Genomic DNA, 17,674 nt, shown 5'->3' with positions numbered 1-17,674 from the left:
GAAGGCTGTGTTCCTGACTGATACAGCAGGACCACAGGAACAGAGAAAAGACTGAAAAGGCTTGCTGGGGATAACCTCCTTCCTGTGTGCTGGCTCTGTCCTCAGAGGTCAGAGATGGCCCCTGGTTTCCACAACCATCCCTGCTTTCTGCATGCTGATGCTGTAGCTTTGTCCTACTCTTCCTGAAAGGTACAGCTAGAACTTCTGCTCTTTCACTTCCAGATTAACTTCTAAGAAAAAAAAAAATTTTTTTAATCAGGTAAAAATTTTCTAAACCAGACCTGCCTTCAGTTAGGACCAAATTCTACATTTAAATACTGCTGTATCACGTCTGAGTGCAAAAGCTGGCTCTGTTATCTTTTTGATGCTTACCAGTTAGGCAGGCTCGACCTGAGCTTTTCTTGGCTCTGAACCAAGTAGGAAATGACCCTTTTGCTTTCTGGGACGGAAAAGGACCAAACAACGTAAGCAAAAAAAACCCCAAAACCAAAACCCACCAAACAAAAAAACCCCAACCAACCAAAAACAAACAACCCCCCCCTACAATTTTACAAAAATTTCCAACAATTTAATAAAGTAACAAATCAAAAAAGGCACTGTTCAGTTGCAAGCGAAGGTGCAAATTTTATTATTTTTTTCAGTGCTCTATACTCTTAGTGCACGTGCAGTGGGAAGAAACTCGGGACGACAGCGCTTCAGTGAGAAGATACAGGCGAGAGAGGAAGGGCACCATGCAAACTCACAGGTGCAGCGCTCCTCCGCGCCTCAGGGGAGCTCCGGGCATGCGGCTGCAGGACCAAGCGCGGCGGGGAAGGGCTGAGAGAGCGCCCGGGGAAGCCCGGACACCTCCCACACCCCAACGCGCTTCTTCCCTTTCTCCCTCCCTCGGTGCCAGGGGCTGCTCTCCGCTCGCTCCCCCGTGAGCCGGAGACCCGGGCGTTTCTCGTCAGGAAGGGCGGAGGGCAGCTCCTCTCCCAGAGAGGGTCCTTGCCCCAGGCCCGGCGGAGCCCGCCCTTTCAGGGGCAGGTGGCGCATCTCGGGGGAGCCTTCCTCCTCCTCTTCTTCCTCTTCCCTCTCCTCCGTCTCCTCCTCCACCTCCTAGCGCTGGTGGCCCGGAAGGGAAGCCCGGCCCCTCCTCCTCATCTAGCTACCAGGTGGCAGTGGCCATCTCTGTGCATCCCTCTTCACTGCCTCCCGCGGCTCCGCTCCACCTGTAGCGTGGCCGCGGGGCGGGCAGAAGGCGAGTGCCCCCCGCCTTCCCACTTCCCTCCGCCCGCCCTGCCTCCCGGGACACGGCCGCCGCTTCCTCCCGCTCCGGCCCTGACGTCGCTTCCTTCCAACATGGCGAGGGCAGGTTGTTGCTGCGGCCGCCGCCGCCGGTGCTGATGGAGGCGGGCGCGGGCCGGGGGCGGCTCGGGGACTGACGGGCGCCGTCCGCGCGCACACGCATCGGGGGTGGGAGGAGAAGGGAGGAGAAGGCTTCGTTCTCCCTCAGCCTCGGGAGTTGGCTGTCGGCGCCGCCCGGGCCCACCCCAGCCTCCCCCGGGGGAGCCGCCGAGCGGGTGTCGGGACGCCCTGCGAGGGGGCCCTTCCCCCGCGCCCGCCGCGGTCCGTGGCAGCGCTCCCGGCGGGAGAGGCCGGTGCCCCGTTCTCACTTCCCCTCTCCACCCTCCTCTTCCTCTCACGGCTCGATCGCGCCCATGTATGAAGGGAAGAAGACGAAAAACATGTTTCTGACCCGGGCCCTGGAGAAGATCCTGGCCGACAAGGAGGTGAAGAAGGCGCATCACTCCCAGCTGCGCAAAGCCTGCGAGGTGGCACTAGGTGAGGAGCAGCCCGGGCGGCAAGGGAAGGGGCGGCCAGAGGTCGGGGTGCGTCTCGGGGCCCTCTTTGCCAGTGCGTGTTTGCGTTGCGGGGGGGGGGGGGGCTGTGCGGCTTCTGGGGGAATGAGGCAGAGGGGCTGCCCGGCAGGGAAGGGTCGGCAGAGGTGGGGCTGCGGACTGAGCCGTGGCACGGGTTTGGGTCGTACAGCACAGCCCCCGGAGGTGAGGGTGCCCTGGGCTGCGGGCGAGCATCGCCCCTCCCGGGAGCGGCCCCGTGCTGACAGCGGCGAGGGCGCTGCGGCGCCCGCCGGGCTCTCCTCCTTCTCCTCCTCCTCCTCCTCCTCCTCCCCGCTCGCAGGATGAATAGGCAGACACGGAGCTGAGCTGAGCTGACCTGGAAGCAGACGGCCGGCGGGGAGGGAGCAGGTGACAGGCGGCGGGGAGGGAGGGGGGACGAGTGAGGAAGAGGTGGCGGAGAGCGAGAGACAATGACACCAGGCCATGTCTGGAGCTGGTGGCCCTTCGGAGCCAGGAGGAGGGCTGGAGAGGGAGAGGATAGTCCGGGAGATGTGCGAGGGAGAGCCTTAAGCGAGTCGTTCCTGGTGGAGAAACAGCTGATGGGGAAGAGAGCTGGAGCGGCCACGGAAGATAACAGAATCACAGAGTTGTTAGGGTTAGAAGGGACCTCTACAGATTATCTAGTCCAACCCCCATGTTGTTGGATTCCCAGGATGTGGGACCGTTTGCCTGCTTCGGGCCGAAGGACGGGTGTTGGGTTTGTAGTGCAGCTGTGTCAGCACCACCTCGTCTGGAAGCGTGAGGGAAGTACCGGTGCTGGATAGCACAAAGCACATGCAGGCATCCAATTACAGGCAGCTTGAAAGGACAACTTGGGCTTTGCAATTCTGACATGAATACAGGCGGGGCTTGAACCTCTGTGGCAAAATACGTATTTACTGAAAGGCTTCTAGAGAAAGACCTGTTTTATCTAAGTAATATGTAAATTTATTATGTCCCTCTCTTCCTAGTGTAATTGTTTCTGTTCTGAAGATAATTACCTTGATTTTGTACAGTGATAATGTCTGTTCAAATGGATTTGTTTGAAGAGATAACATTAAATTGAAACTTGCTTGTTTTAAAAATGAGTGTAAGTAATTCGAAGTTGTTCTTTTGTCATTCTAGTAATTCGTATGTTAGTCCTTACTTTTTTTTAAAAAAAGAACAATCCTTTTCTTGATTTCTTTGTCTGAAAGATCCTGACAAAGGGAGGGGCAGAAATAACTGTACTTAAGCTATTTATTTCTTCTTAATTAAAATCGATGAGAAACAGTTTTTTCTTACATTTTTCATGTATCACTAGAGTGATTAACAACAATTTTATGATTTATGCAAGTGAGATTAAATCGATAACCCTTTGGCCCTTCTGTTAACTTTAGACTGTGCATTCAAGCTAGAAATAAAACAGAGAAATGTTTTTTTATTGTTAAACTGAATTTATAGCCAGTCTGTATGTCATCCGTAGAATTAGACACTTTAATCTTCTCTTTCTGCCATACTTTATTTCAATAGCTTGGTCTGTCTGAAGTATCATCCATATCTCTCCAAGCATGGCTCCATTGTGTTACACAGATTATAAAGCAAGCCCTCTAGACTGTACAGTCTGCCTCTTGTGTCATGTAAACTGATTTGTGCAAGGAGACCCTCAATCACACATCCCAGTGGTTTCTATCCTACAGCTTCATTGAAACCTTCTCCTGTAGGTCTGATTATGTGATTTGGGCTTAAATATGAAAACGATATGATGTGGGTATAAAAACCATTAAGGCAGGAAAGAAGAAATACAAGGTTGTGTGTACTACCTTATGTATATACAGCGGTTTCATGAACTTGAAAAGTATCAGACATGATGTTAACTACTATGGAGTCTTATTGAATTTTTTTTTTCTGGTTACAGCACAACAAAATACAGTTGTTGGTTGTCAATTTAACGTGGTCTGTTGTCTGGTTTTGTGTGTGATAGGCTCCTAATCCAGAAGTGGCCATATGTAACTCCGGAGTAGAGCTCATGTCTATCTAAAAGAAAATTTTTGGAGAAGAGTACATATCATCCATATTTCATACTTGGTGCCATTGGCTTTTAAAGCTGAGCTATGTTTTTTGTAGTATTTGAAATAGGATGCACATGTTGTGGTCTGTCCATTTAGCTCCTCATCTGTTGAGACTACTCTTCAGTTGGACGCTTCTTTGCCACCTTAAGGAGTATGGACTTCTTATTCCTGAGATACTGTTTTATTTTGGAGACCAGCAACATTAAGGATAAAACATGAGTAAAATAGTGATTTAAAATTGAATTTAATTTGGTGCTAACTCTGGCAAAGTCTAACTTTAGAGTTATGTTGGATTTTTTTTAAATGGTAATTAAATAAGAAGTAGCTTTTAAAAATCATGGCAGTACTTCCATATCTTCAAATCAACGTATTTTTTTTTCAGTCTGAATATTTAGTTGATTAGTCTTCACTGATCTCTGTGCTCCACTAAGATCCATTAAGATCTTTTTTTCCAACTGCATGACCGTAGTAAAGTGTTGCTTTTTATTTAATACTAATAATAGGTCAGATATTCTAACTGGTAGTTGTTACTAATTCAGGCTTTGTTTCATTTTCTAAAGCCACTATTTAAATTGTTTTATTTTGTTTGTATAAAATGATGTGCTATTGAAGTAGTTGATAAACAAGCAGTTGTCAGAATTACAGTATCCCTTGACAACAGGCAAACAAATTGTAGCTCTGCTTTTTAGATTGAGTTTAACAAGCAGTGTTTTAAGAATCTTTAGTAATCTCTGTTGGTCGTTTTTAATCCCCATATATTTTCTTATAAATCTGTGCTGTTGCATTCCTTTAAGATTATACATCATCTATTTTTAATTTTTGAATTCTTGGGGAGAAAAACCTTGCAACATTCTAGACTGTGGCAGTCTGACCTCTGAATAGGTGTTGAGGTTCTTCTAGTATGACCATTTTTGTGTTGATTAGAAGATAAGAAAGCAAAATATAAATTAAGTATTGCAACCTGAATTATAGATGTTCTTTGGCTTTTAAACAGGGATGAAATTAAGCCTGATACTTGTAGCTTCCTATATTTGATGATTCACCAGGTTGTGTCTGGTTTTATATAGAGCAGTTGAGTTTAATTTAACATTGTCCTTTCTGAAAGGTTTTCTCTCTATGTGGAAAACACAACATTTCTTTACTCACCTAATGAAGTAGAGCTAGTATAGAACTTTGTATTGTTTACTTTCATAGCAACAACTCTTAATCTGTGTAAGGAATGAGTTTATCCTTAAAATTGTCCACTTGCAGAAAGCATCAGGCAGCAAGCTGTCAGAAGGATTAGATTTAGAAGCTCCTTTTCCAGTGAGTTACCTCCACTGTTGTTTCTGTATTGCTTTTTAGCCATGTTACAGTCTAGAAAACTTTACTGTAAACATACTGTGTTTGCACAAACGATGAAAGATCTTGGGGAGAAAAATATCCTTATCTGAACATAAAGTTTTTAATAGACTCTACAAAAACTGTTAGTGCTTCATGTCAAAATCTGGAGTGTGGATTTGTCTGCCTGAAAAGGTAGTTTCCTAGGACCAAGCTGAGCAAACCAGAATGCCCTCATATAAAGTCTGCTAGTTCAACTGCAAATCAGGAATCAAACAACTCTTCCATAAAACTCCAAATCACAAGTAATATAAAATGATGTTGGTATGTACCTAGTATGTACTTTAAAGAATAGTGTGCATGTGCTGCCTAGAGTTCTGGAACTACCAACTGAAGGGAGCTGAAACTTAGTTTTAAAAGGTTCTCTAGGGCTCCTTGTATTGTTCACTTTAGTCTGTCATGCAAGGATCCTGCTGGATGATGTAGGTCTCATGCAGTGTGAAAGTAGCAGCTCTGTTCTGTTTGTCCTGCCGTTATGTGTATGTGGAGGACGATGAAGCAGTGGACTATAATTAAGCACTTAGTTTCTCTGAAAACAGGTAATGCTTGGAGTAGAACTAACCCAGAGGTGTGAAGGTTCATCTATGTCCTTACCTGCACCGATCTGCAAATGACCTCTCACCTACTTATATTTTTCTGTCTCCCTTTTACCTTTCCTCATTTCATCTTCTTGTGTCCTTCGCTTATACAAACAATGCTGATACATTAGAATGAGTTAGGTTAGCAGTCAGTACAGAAATGTGTGTATGTATTGGAAAGTCTGGGTGTATTACAAAATACCTTCCTACACTATCATGAACAGTCAAAAATGTATTTTGAAGACCCTTATCGTGTTACTGCACTGATTTTAATTTTTCTGGAGAAGTTGTGGATGAGCCAAATTCCTCTTTGTATTTTGGATAGTGCTGTTCTTGTTAGGCTGCCTTCTATTTTTCATGAAAACTGGTTGTCCTTTTTTGGAAACTGAAGGTCAGAATTTTTGGAGTCTTTTCTATGCTGAATACAAAGAGATTGGTATTGCAATATTGTCTGTTGTCTTCATGAGCTATAGGCATTTATTTTCACAACATACAAGTCACTATTGTCCATAAAAATTTATTTTCTGGTTGTAATTGTTCTTCTGAAACACTTACTTTTAAGCAAAGAGTATAAATGGAGATTTCATGCTAGTAAAAACCAAGATGTATATTTAAAAAAAAAAAAACAAACTGAAAATTGCAGTTGCCCTTCCCTGCTTTTGCTTGCTTTACTGAGCTTGGGCTTTAACTAGCAGGCTTTCGGTGTAGTTAAGATCTCATCTACTTTTGCGAAGATTAAAAACTTGGCTTGGTAACAGTTAGGTTTGGTTGGCCCCATACACTGTTTTCTAGGTTGCCTTCAGCATTTGATATGTAAGGTGCTATTTATGTAGAATTTATAGGGCTCATTTAAGGAAAGTTGTGTGTGTTGAGATACTTTATTGTTTCAAATGTAATCATATCTTGGCTGTGCAGAATGGCAGTGCTGATGAGATTTAATCTCTTTTGAGAAAGGGGATGTTTGGCAGGGTATATGTAAAAACACTTCAAGAAAACAGGGTGGATCGTATCTGGGTCAGAAAAATGTGTATGGAGAATGAGTATCAAATACTTGGGTTTTGTCTTGGAAGTTAAAAATGGTATTTCTTTTAGATGATTTTGACTTTATCCTGAAATATGTGTTCAATTAATACCTTTAACGTTTTGAAAGTTTGAACATTGATTTTCACTGTCTTTTAAAATTTAATCTTGAAGGACTTCAAATATCTTTATGACACAGGACAGCTTTTAAATACCTCTGTTCTGCTGCATATTTTAGAGCCTTAATTAGAATTTTGAAGCTTAAAATGAGAAGTTATTGCCTTGTGACCAGAATATACCTATTTCTTGTAAGAACTATCTTTACTGTCTTGTGGGGTTTTGGTCTAGTTCTTTTTTTTTCCTATACCCTTTTCCACTGTTTTGCTGCTGTAACTGTCATTTTTTCCTTTTTTTCTTGGTTCTTGTCTCCATTTAACCGCTGTGTCATTCATTCAGGATGACAGCCGTGTCCATTCTTATGCATATTCTTCATATACAAATGAAAAAAATTAACTGTTGACAGCAGTTGTACATTCCAGACTTTTTCTAGAATCCTTCAGAGAGCAATTGGTATTGAGATAGTATTTTGATTATGTGTTCTAAATATGTTAACTTCCACAGTTGTCAGGAAGGATTTTGGTGTTTATGGGTGTTTATAGAGAGGGAAGCATCAACCATTGGTGTTCTAGTCAGTCTCTCCTGTTCTTGGCAAACATCCTAGCTGAAATCATGGACTTACAAGTAAAGCTTATCTTTTGGGGGGGCACCTAGCTGTCAGTTTGGGGGTTGTATTGGTGTTGATATTTTGATCAGGTTGCTGATTAGTTTGTGCTTTAAATGAACATGGCCAGGAGCCTGGGAAGCAAGACCTGCAAACTTGTACATGACTCTCATTCTATTCTGCAGCAGCCAGTGGTAGATCAGTGACTCGAATAGGCAGGGGAAAAGAGTTTTGTGTTTTCTGCACCCAGCTGGAAAGCCTTCTGTGTGATGTGTAAGTTGGTGGTTTGCAGGGAGAAGATATCCTGGTGTGTGAAAGACAGCCACTGTCACTGGAGCATTGTAGGCCAAAGGGACTTGAGAAACAGCTCTGCAGATTTTGAGGAAGGAGAGGAGGTATCATGGAAATACAGCTGAGTAAGAAGTTTGGTAATTTTTATCTGTAAAGGAGGCAGACCTTTACTGTGTGTGTTTAAAAGCCAAAAATAATGTGGAGTAGCTGTGCTAGTCAGATGCATACAGACCAAGGAGGATTCTGTGCATATAGTTCACAGTTAGCCTGTAGTTCTTTTCCATAAATAAGTAGTAGAAGAAACTATAGGTTATACCTAGGCAAAACAGGCCTTTAAGAAAAATCACATACAGGAGGTCTCCAAACAGCCAGGGAAAACATAATGTGCTTCTGTGGGATTTTATAGAAAGAGAATATTGTACAAGGATAATTGAACAAATGGTAGCTGGTGTTTCTATGAAAAGCGCTTAATGTGCTTTTTTAACCTAAAATGAAGAAGAAAACACAAAACTCCAAATCTACCAAACAGCACCACCACCCCCACCCCCAGCATATATAATTTATAGATACCGTAATGGAATGCAGGGGAGTGTTAAAATCTGTTTTGAGGGATAAGGTAGATGATACTTGTTATACGATGCTTTCCATTTTCAGTATAAATGTAGAGACACTAAAAATAGGTCTGTCAAGACCCAAGAGTTTGAAATACCTGGCACCATTCCCTTAGTGATTTCTAATCAATGTTGGGACACTGAGAAAATTCCAAAGGGCTGGAAGACATCTGCTACTGTGCCAGCATTGTTACAAGGATGGATAGGATGACCTAGGTAATTGCTGGTGTATTGGGTTAATGTTGATCCCGGGCAAAGTAGTGGAGTGACTGTCAGTGAGAACAAAATTGGCAATCAGCAAGGATTTGAGAAAGATTGAAAAATAATTTTTTAAAAAGGGAGGTCCTCTACCAGTTTTAAGGTTTGGGATAGATTATAAGGCATCTTTCTACATCTTAGTCTTCTGTAACTCTTATGTTCTTCAGTTCCTAATTTTACGTGATTAGAATTAAAAATTGCCAAACTCAGAGAAAAAGGGTTAATAACATTTCATTTGAATTGATAAATATTAACAAATTTTGGTGTGAGGGGTTTTTTTGTGATGTTGGATTGGTTGATTTGTTTTTTTTTTTTCTATCCCATTTTTCATGTTGCTTCTTTCCAGTCTACCCTTGGTCTTAGCTTTTGGGTATTATTCTTGGTGTTGGAGATTTTGCTTGGGTTTCTTCCGGGATTTCTGAATTTGGTGGTGCTTGCTGTTTTTTTTTTAATTTGAGGTTTTAAATGTGTTAGTAGATGATGAGATTTCAGTTGGGAAGCAGGAATTTTTGTAAAAGTCTTGAAGTCTTGAGGAGGCTGAGCTCTTGTTGCGGTGCTGTGGTCAAGAACAGCTTAAAAGCTTGGGTAGAGAATGAGGAGGTTGTACAGACTCTGTACCTTACACAACTTAGAGCTGTTCTGTCATGCATAGATGGGGGTTTTGTCTTTAATCCAGGCTTTTTATTTTAGAATTGTAACACTTTAATAGCATAACTAGATTTTTCCAAAGCCAAAGGTGTCTTTTAGTAAGAAATCTAGGGCATGATTGCTTTGGACTTTTTTTTTCTTTTTTTTTTTATTATTATTACTTTAGTTCAGAAGATTTGATTTTTTTTTTTTTCCTGTCCCCCTATTTCTGGTACTCTACCATGTATACTCATGTGGTACAAGATTGTGTGGTTATTGATGTTACGCTATTTATTACTTGGTTTTGTTCAAATGGTTTATGTCTGCTGTCCAGTGCTCTCTAGGGTTTTTTTCATTTCATGTATTTCTTATGTAAGAAAAATTATATTTTAAAGATAATTGAAGTTACATGCCCTTGTGATAAATAGGCTTATTCAAGCTCTCTTGTTTGTCTACTCAAATACAGAGGGAGATAAATTTCAAAAAAATGATCCATTAATAATACCAATTCTGCACGTACTGCCCTTAGCACTTGCTGTTCTAATAATCTCAACAGGTTTTGTAATGTTATTCCTACTTTTCAGTTAAAAATAAAAGTGTAATTAGGTTTGTAAATATTTCATGTGAAGAGATTTTAGCCAGTGCTGGATCCAGGAGTGTTTTACTCCTTTTTTTTTTTTTTTTTTTTTTTTTTTCCCACTTGAAGTCACTTGAAGTGACTCCCAGGTGTCAATTTGCATTGCAGTTGGTTTGAATGACCATCGTGCTTCGACATTGCAATGTGCAGCTTTGCAGTTTGAGAGAAATGAGGGAGGAGATATTTTTAGACTTTGAAATTGAGATAAAAATACTGAGGTTTACTGAAGATATTAGATAGCATTTTATACTACAGTCTAAGCTGTCCAGTGGAATAGTATGAGGTAGACTTCCAAAGTTTCAAATCTGTAAATTAAAAATAAGTAGTGTGCCACTGGTATGATTTCTTTGGTAGCTTCCATCATATTTTAGTTTTCAAACTGTGCTACAAAATTGGCGCAGATATACTTGCACAGAGCAGTGTACTTTTAATGCAGGTTGTAAGCATAAACTAATGGGAATGCCCTTCCAAGTGAAGATACTTTTTGCAAAGGTATGGTTCTGTTGTGTGTAAAACTAACACACTGCTGCATGCCTGGGAAGTGACCTTGCAGGTATTAACAGTGTGTATAAAGATCTGGGTGGTACTGTTAGCTGAACTGAGAGTGCAGCAGCCAACACAAAGTCACAGAGTTCTTTCTGCAGCTCAGGTAAGCTGGAAAGGCAGAGTCTTAACTTGGCTTGCTTAATTTGGCTGTTGGACTGTGATGTTTTGCAAGAATGCCGTCCTGGCTCTTCTGTGGAGTGCAGGAAATTGAACAGGAATGAATTAACCTTTGTTTTCATTATTCTGAAATGTAAACAGACCTTTACAACCTTAAGTAAAATTGCTAGAATAGAACAGCTGCATTTGCATGGGAGTTTGAAAGCTGGATTAAAACTGTCTGAGAAGTGTGATTAAAATTTTCTTTACCTGCATCACAACGAGACACTTGGATATTCTCCACTTGTGATTTAAGACATGAAACCTGATGTTGTGTGATTATGCATATAAATAGATCTTAAATGCCTAGAAATTTTGCTGTAAAGAGAAATAGTTTCCTTCTTTAAAATTGTACCTAACACTGTGGGATATATAGTCTGTGGTGGTTACCAATGTTTGGAGAAGCCTCAGGTTTGTATCTTAGCTCCTTTTCTCTTCCTCTCTGCACCTAAGTTTGACCTCCATCCATGAGTCTTGCTCAGAACAAAATCTATGTTCAAATTATTAACAGCCTTTTAGCAGTAATTACTTATATTTTATACTTCACTGATCTTGTGTGTCTCCTATGTGTTCTTTAGGAGCATTTTAGGACATACAGTTAAATAAACTATAAATTTAATTGTGTTGTTAAATAAAAAGAACTTGTGTAATCAATGCAAGTACATTTTATCATAATACTGCATTATGAACTTTTGATCTAGTGCATCCAGTAAATATGTAACTGAGTGCCTGAAATTCTTCACAGCTTGATAAGCAGCGGTAAAAGAAGCACTTTCTTGTAGCATGGTTGGCAACATGAATAGGGTTAATAATACTGTGTAGTGGTGTTCTTTTTAAGTAGCCTTCAACTTGCCTTCTTAGGGGCATCTGAGAAAAGGAAGAACAGTTGTCATAAGAGTAAATGTCTTAATTTATGCGGTCTGAACTTTTAAAGAAAATTATTGGATGTAAATAAAAGAACATAGAAAATTAAGATTTCATCATACTAATAATTAATGCATATGTGCTGTACTGAAGGCAGTCACACTGGATCTTTCAATAATACTCATATTCTTACTTCTTGTGTTCTTTCAAATATCTTAGTCTGACCTTCCTATAACAGCACTTCATGGAGAAATCAGGACTTCAACAGTGATCACCTTGAATGCTTCATTTAAAAGAGCTCACATCGGGACTTCTGATTTAAAGTTCGAGCTTTCTAATACAAGTTGAAATTTTTTTGGGGTGAAAATTACAAACTTGATATGGTTGTAATTTTTTTGGGGGGCATACCACAGACACAAAAATAAACTTAAGTCCATACTTTATTGTTACCCTTTTATGTTTCCTCTATCAAATACAACTTTGAGTAGTGACTTTCTTAGACAATCATTAAATTGTAGTCTTCTGGCCATCGTCTTGTAGCTGGAAAAGATAATGGTTTCCTTATAATTCAGAACTACAGCAGGAGGGAATTGGCTTATTGCTCTTTTAATTGATGGTTACCAGAAGTATAATTCATGTATAGACTTACATGTGACCTTTAAAGTTTTAGTGTCTGAAATGAATAAGAGTCTTACAGTGTCATGTGTTTTGTTGCTTTTGAAGTTACTGTAGTGAGCAGGCTGCGTAATGGGTGTATGTTGGGGGTTTGTTTTGAGGGTTTTTTGTTGCAATTTCTCCAGGTATCATGGACTTAAGGTTATCTTCTATTTAAGTCTAAAATAAAGTTTAGTAATCTTCAGCTTTTAAATTACCATTTAAATACCCATTTCCAAAAGGAAAAAATAATTGCACTCGAATATCTACAGCAAGGTTAAAAATAAAATGCAGATTTTCCCAATATTACAAAGGGATCTTTTAATTTGATTCTTAAAACTTGACACTGCACAAGACCTTAGTGTCCTTGGTTGTATCTTGTTTTTTACAAATCACAATTCTGGTCATTTGACAGAATAGAAATGGGCCTCATACACATTGAAAATGTTATAGCAAATGATTGTGCATGTTGTCACGAGGATAATTTAAAAGCCTGAAGGTTCCCTTTTTGCAGGATGTAGGAAGGGTTGCTACCTATAGTTTGATCAGCTTTAACTCTGGATTTTACTAAAAAATATTCTTGCAGTCAAAATAAATACTTTGAGATTAAGATGTTCACATGACTGGCTTAAAATAACCATTTTATTCCAGGTTTTCTTTTATTCCATGAATCTATTCTGTGTGTATATTACAACGATTTAAGATGTTTTATACTTGTGTTTATGGAGGGCACAGCAGAGGTGTAATTACTTTTATTACCTTGAGTAATCTGTGAAACTTGCATATGACAGTATTTTGTGGTAGCTGACTATTCCTTAAAAAAGTATGGAATAAGGATGTATCATCACTGCTTTGGATGTGTGCTTACTCCTGAAAAGAAAATTTAAAAGAAAAAGGAATGTTCGAAGGGTCATGTTACATGACAGAGTCTACTGAAGAGGTGGGCTGTGTGAAGAGGGGACACGTAGCTTTTGTTCATACTGCCAAATGATCCAGAAACAAGACTGAGAAACATAATGAGAGTCTTGTTCTACAGCAGCAGCCTGTCTTTGCCAGAATAAATACAGAGCATTAGTAAAACATTTATTTCAGTCTTCATTTGTCACCAACTGAGCAAATGTCAAATAGAGCATAGTAGAAAATAACAGAAGTCTCAATAAATAGTTTCATCAGTAGGTAACTCGGTCAAAAAGGAATGTATGCTTGCTTACATATGAATGCCAGACGTCTTTAAAAATAGTCAGCTGAGAAAGTATCAGTTGTTTTAAAATGAGCATCCTGTCTTAGGCCAGGAATGAGAAGGGATAATTTGTGGAAAATTCTTCATTCCATAGCATTAATTATAAAGGTATGAATGTGTAATTTGCTTGACATAGAGCTTAGTCATGGTAGGTAGATCATTCAACTGCATTGACAGGTAACATTCAATTAAGATGTATTGAGCAGCTCTTGTGTCCTTGAGCAGTACCTAGGAATTGGTTTAAGATGTAGCAATTGAAGAGCTCCTCTGTAAGAGTGAGCAATCTCATAATTGTATGCTCAAACATAGTCTCAAATTAAGCTTCATAGCAGTCATGAAAAAAACTCACTAAAGACCTTGGGTTTTTATTTCAAAAAGAGTAACACAAGATCGAGGGATCAAAAAGGGCGCAAAATGCTTAGAGCTGATTGTTTGTCAGGTGTTTTGTTAACAGAGGATATCAACTATCAATAAAAGCTTGTCAAAGCTTTGTGATAAAGCCAGTGTGAGCAAATAGTAAAGAAAACACACTCATATCCATATGGCTTGTAAGTGATAATGGTCACAAAAGTATTTGGGGAATACACAGATATTGAAGAAGATGAAAATACATTATTTACCTTTTTGCTGTTTATTTTGCTTTTTTTGCTGAGGAAGTTTTCTACAGAGGAATTAAAATTAATGACTTGGGGGGAAAAAAAAAACAATTTGAAGTTTAAACTAAAGATCCTATTAACTTGCTAGGAGCTTTTAAAGGGCCTCAAATCTGAAATTGCTGGACTGTTTAATAGAGCATGTAAGATTTTAATTTCATTAATTGCTAATAAAGGAATGCAAGGTACTAAATGTGACTAGAGACAGTGGTTTGTTGTTTTTTTTAAAAAAGTGCCAAGGGTGTGAGGGTTGAGGAAATGTTGAGAACTTCAGCCTGGCAAGTCTGAACTGTAGCAAGGAATAAAGCTAGTGGAGAACAGAATGGATGCGTGCGCTGTGGTGAGGAAGAATCAGTGTGGACTTTTCTGAGGGGAAATTTACCATCCCAAATCTGCAGGGCATAGTCATTGAGTGTATAGGTAAGTGTAAGTAATCAATCCAGTTTTACAGTGAACCTCAACCAGGTTGCTCACCCAAGGTTCCTGAAGGTACCGAGCTGTCAAGGATTGCATGTTCTGTTTTGCCTACAAAGAGGCATTTCAGTTCTTTAGAGGTTTGTGGTATTTTGGGGTGACAAAGGTTAATTAAGGAAAATACTTAACAAGTGAAGAGTAAAAACAACCTGCCAGAGGCAGCAGTTGTGCTGTGCTGACCCACTCCTTGATCAAAGGGTGCTGGTTGGGTGCTGCTAAATGCAAACTGACCTATATGATTGGAGGAGGAGACTGGTCGAAATTGTGGGTGCACAAATACGGTCACTAAATAATACTTACATCTGTCAAGAGGGCGCATGACATTTGAATTGCTGGGAATGATTCCCTCAAAATATTGATTCCTTTGTCAAAAAGACAAATATGAAAAACATTAGAGAAAACAAAATGAAGCTGTTAGGCTGCTTTATAAAGATACCACATGTTCCACGTGCAGTTTTGCTCTCTGCTGCCTTCTTGATGCAGAAGTCAACAAGGATGATTGAAAGTGTGGAATGTCTTCCAGAGGTGATCAAGCAGACTGTGCTTCTTGTTCCCTGGAGAGGAAAAAAATGAGAGATGGAAGTAAAGGAAGTTTGTAAAATTGTAAGTGGCATAGACACGAACAGAGAATAATTGATTGTAATTTCTTGTAATGCAGATACAGAGATCCTGTAAAGAACCCATCTTATTTAAGTAAAGCAAAAAGTTCTTTCCTGCAGCTTGTAATTACATTCATCCCCAAAGTTAAAATGGTTTGAAAAGTGATTAAGCGAAAATTTAACAAGGGTTGTCAAACCTGTAGGAACAGTCTCTGTACAGGAAGAGCATAAGCCACAGATGGCTAAATAGTGGTAGGAGGGAACTATTGCAGCATTCCTGCCCTGCTTTTGTAATCTGCATTTACTTGAGCATATGCTGTTGGCCATTCCTGGAAGCAAAATGAAGACTGGATATAAAGGGTTTAAGAAAAACTTGCTATTCTTGTGTCTTTCTGTCCAATGTGGTCAGATATTTTTAGATTTAATTTCTGGGTTTGTTCCCCAGTTCTCAAAGCTCTCACAAACCTTATTTAAAAATCTGGGATAGGGTTGCTGTGTTTGCATCTTTGGACACTGATCTGCTTATGTATTTCATGAAACATTTCATGAAACATTATGTATTTCATGAAACATTGTCCATCAAACTTTATTAGATGCCTTCATTCCTCTTGTTTGAAATTTAATTTTCTACTATGTCTGCACTTCATAGTGAAATAGCTTTTGAGCTGGGTAGTACAAAAGTTCAAAACTATATTCTTTTTTTTAATTTATGTATAAAAATGCATGGTTAGCTGCAAAGAAAAAAAATTTTTTTTCTTCTTAATTAAATGGACTAGAACTACTGCATATAAATCCCTGTCTTGACATGAAATGATTGAAAATACTGCTGTTCTGGGAATGGCATCATGAACTGAAGATACACTAATTCTAGAATTAAACTTTGCATGTAGGTGTAAAAAGCTGTGTTGTATCTGAAGTCGGAAGAACAGAATGCTTGTGTAACACAAGGAGAGCTTGACTGTTGCAAAATACACTGTAGCTTGATTTTTCCAGGTTATGTTTGGTTAGGCCTTAAAATTTTGATTCATAAAGAACCCACGTACGTAAGTGAAAATAGCTTTTGTTTCCTTTGAGTTTTTGTGATAGTTTATGTCACTGCAACACTTCATGTATACGACTGTAATACTCTTATTAAAATATGACAGTATTGGTGCTGAGGAGAAATTGAGAAACTGGCTTTGTGACTTAAACTCATGTTATCTGCTACTTCTGTTACGTTGCTCATGCTGTCATGAGAGAAGGGTACACTCCTGAAGCAGGATGCAGTTAACGAGTAAGATGCCTCAGATTAGGGGCCTTGATATTTATCTGATCTCCTGTGTTCCATAACTATTGTTCAGCTCTCTGCTGGCTTTGGAGAATGCTTGGGCAAATTCTGAAGCAGACGTCCTGGTCCATCTTCACAGCTTCTTCAGCTGCTGATTGCAGTGACAACTTGCATTTACAAGATGTCAGGCAGAGGGCATGCATGAAAACATGGGGAGAAACAGCATATATATCAAACTGAATCGTAGCTGGAATGCAGCATTTTGTGTTTCTAAATGTAGGTTCTATTGAACGTTTGGGATACTTTTTCAGTTGTAAATGCAAACAATTAAAATGGTAATTACATTTTAAGAGTTAGTGAGATACTTAAGAGACTTGTTTCTGTTAAGCCTTCTGTTTGTTGCATTGCTTGACTGCAAGTGAGTGTGCAGAAATTTGTCTGTTACAGGGATGGATGGATATGGTGGAAGAATTCAGCAGTTGGCATTGCAGAGGGGTGAGAGAATTTCATACTATCAAGTCTTTGATTTGATTTTTTTAGAGTCAGACTCATGTTTGCTGTGAACTTAAAGGTCAGACTTAAAGATGATCTTCAGAGAAAAGCTCATTGTATCCCTTCAGATGAGATACAAATCACGGGATTTTGTTCTGGATATATTTCATTTCAGATAAGCTTTTTCAGGCAGGTGGAAACAAATTGATTAAAAATGCTTTCCCTATTTCAAATGTAATCTTGTGTCTGCAAAATTTATTTCCACTTTTGACATATATATGTATATATATATAATTTTTTTTCATTTATTACTATTATTTTTTGACAAAAACCCACATTTTCCAAGCAGAGGAATGTGTTTGAGTTTCTGATTTTAAGAATGAGGGAAGCTAAGCTGTTCAGTTAAAGGAGCAGAAAGAAGGGAAGCCAGACTTGATATGAAAAGTCACAACATGCATTACCACAAGATTGTTTTCTTCATAAGACATGATACTACATTTCATATCTAATGGCTTTCACCAGAAATGTTATACATAATCAGTTACGTTGCTTTAAGTTTGCAGAAGAACTGAGGCTGCTTTTGACTTTTCCAAATTTCAGAGGGCAACATATCAAGCTGCTGTGGCAAATCAAGAATTATTGATGATTCACATGCTTTAGAAATAGGCAAACATG

The 17,674-nt window shown here is 39.6% G+C and overlaps 1 protein-coding gene across 1 annotated transcript in view; it reads left to right on the top strand.

Annotated features, from left to right (window-relative positions):
• The first annotated feature begins 1,486 nt into the window (after window positions 1–1,486).
• The window catches only part of ARFGEF1 (ADP ribosylation factor guanine nucleotide exchange factor 1), an 87,198-nt gene continuing 71,010 nt past the window's right edge, over window positions 1,487–17,674 (top strand). Inside the window, exon 1 of the mRNA XM_048287044.1 lies at window positions 1,487–1,824. Coding sequence (XP_048143001.1) covers window positions 1,701–1,824 — 124 coding nt within the window. The 5' untranslated portion in view covers window positions 1,487–1,700. The remainder of the gene's footprint in view (window positions 1,825–17,674) is intronic.

The sequence above is a fragment of the Corvus hawaiiensis genome, chromosome 26, assembly GCF_020740725.1.
Source record: "Corvus hawaiiensis isolate bCorHaw1 chromosome 26, bCorHaw1.pri.cur, whole genome shotgun sequence".
Lineage (NCBI taxonomy): Eukaryota > Metazoa > Chordata > Aves > Passeriformes > Corvidae > Corvus > Corvus hawaiiensis.
The sequence above is the reverse complement of the archived record's forward strand: the minus strand, read 5'-3'. Positions and strand labels throughout refer to the sequence as shown.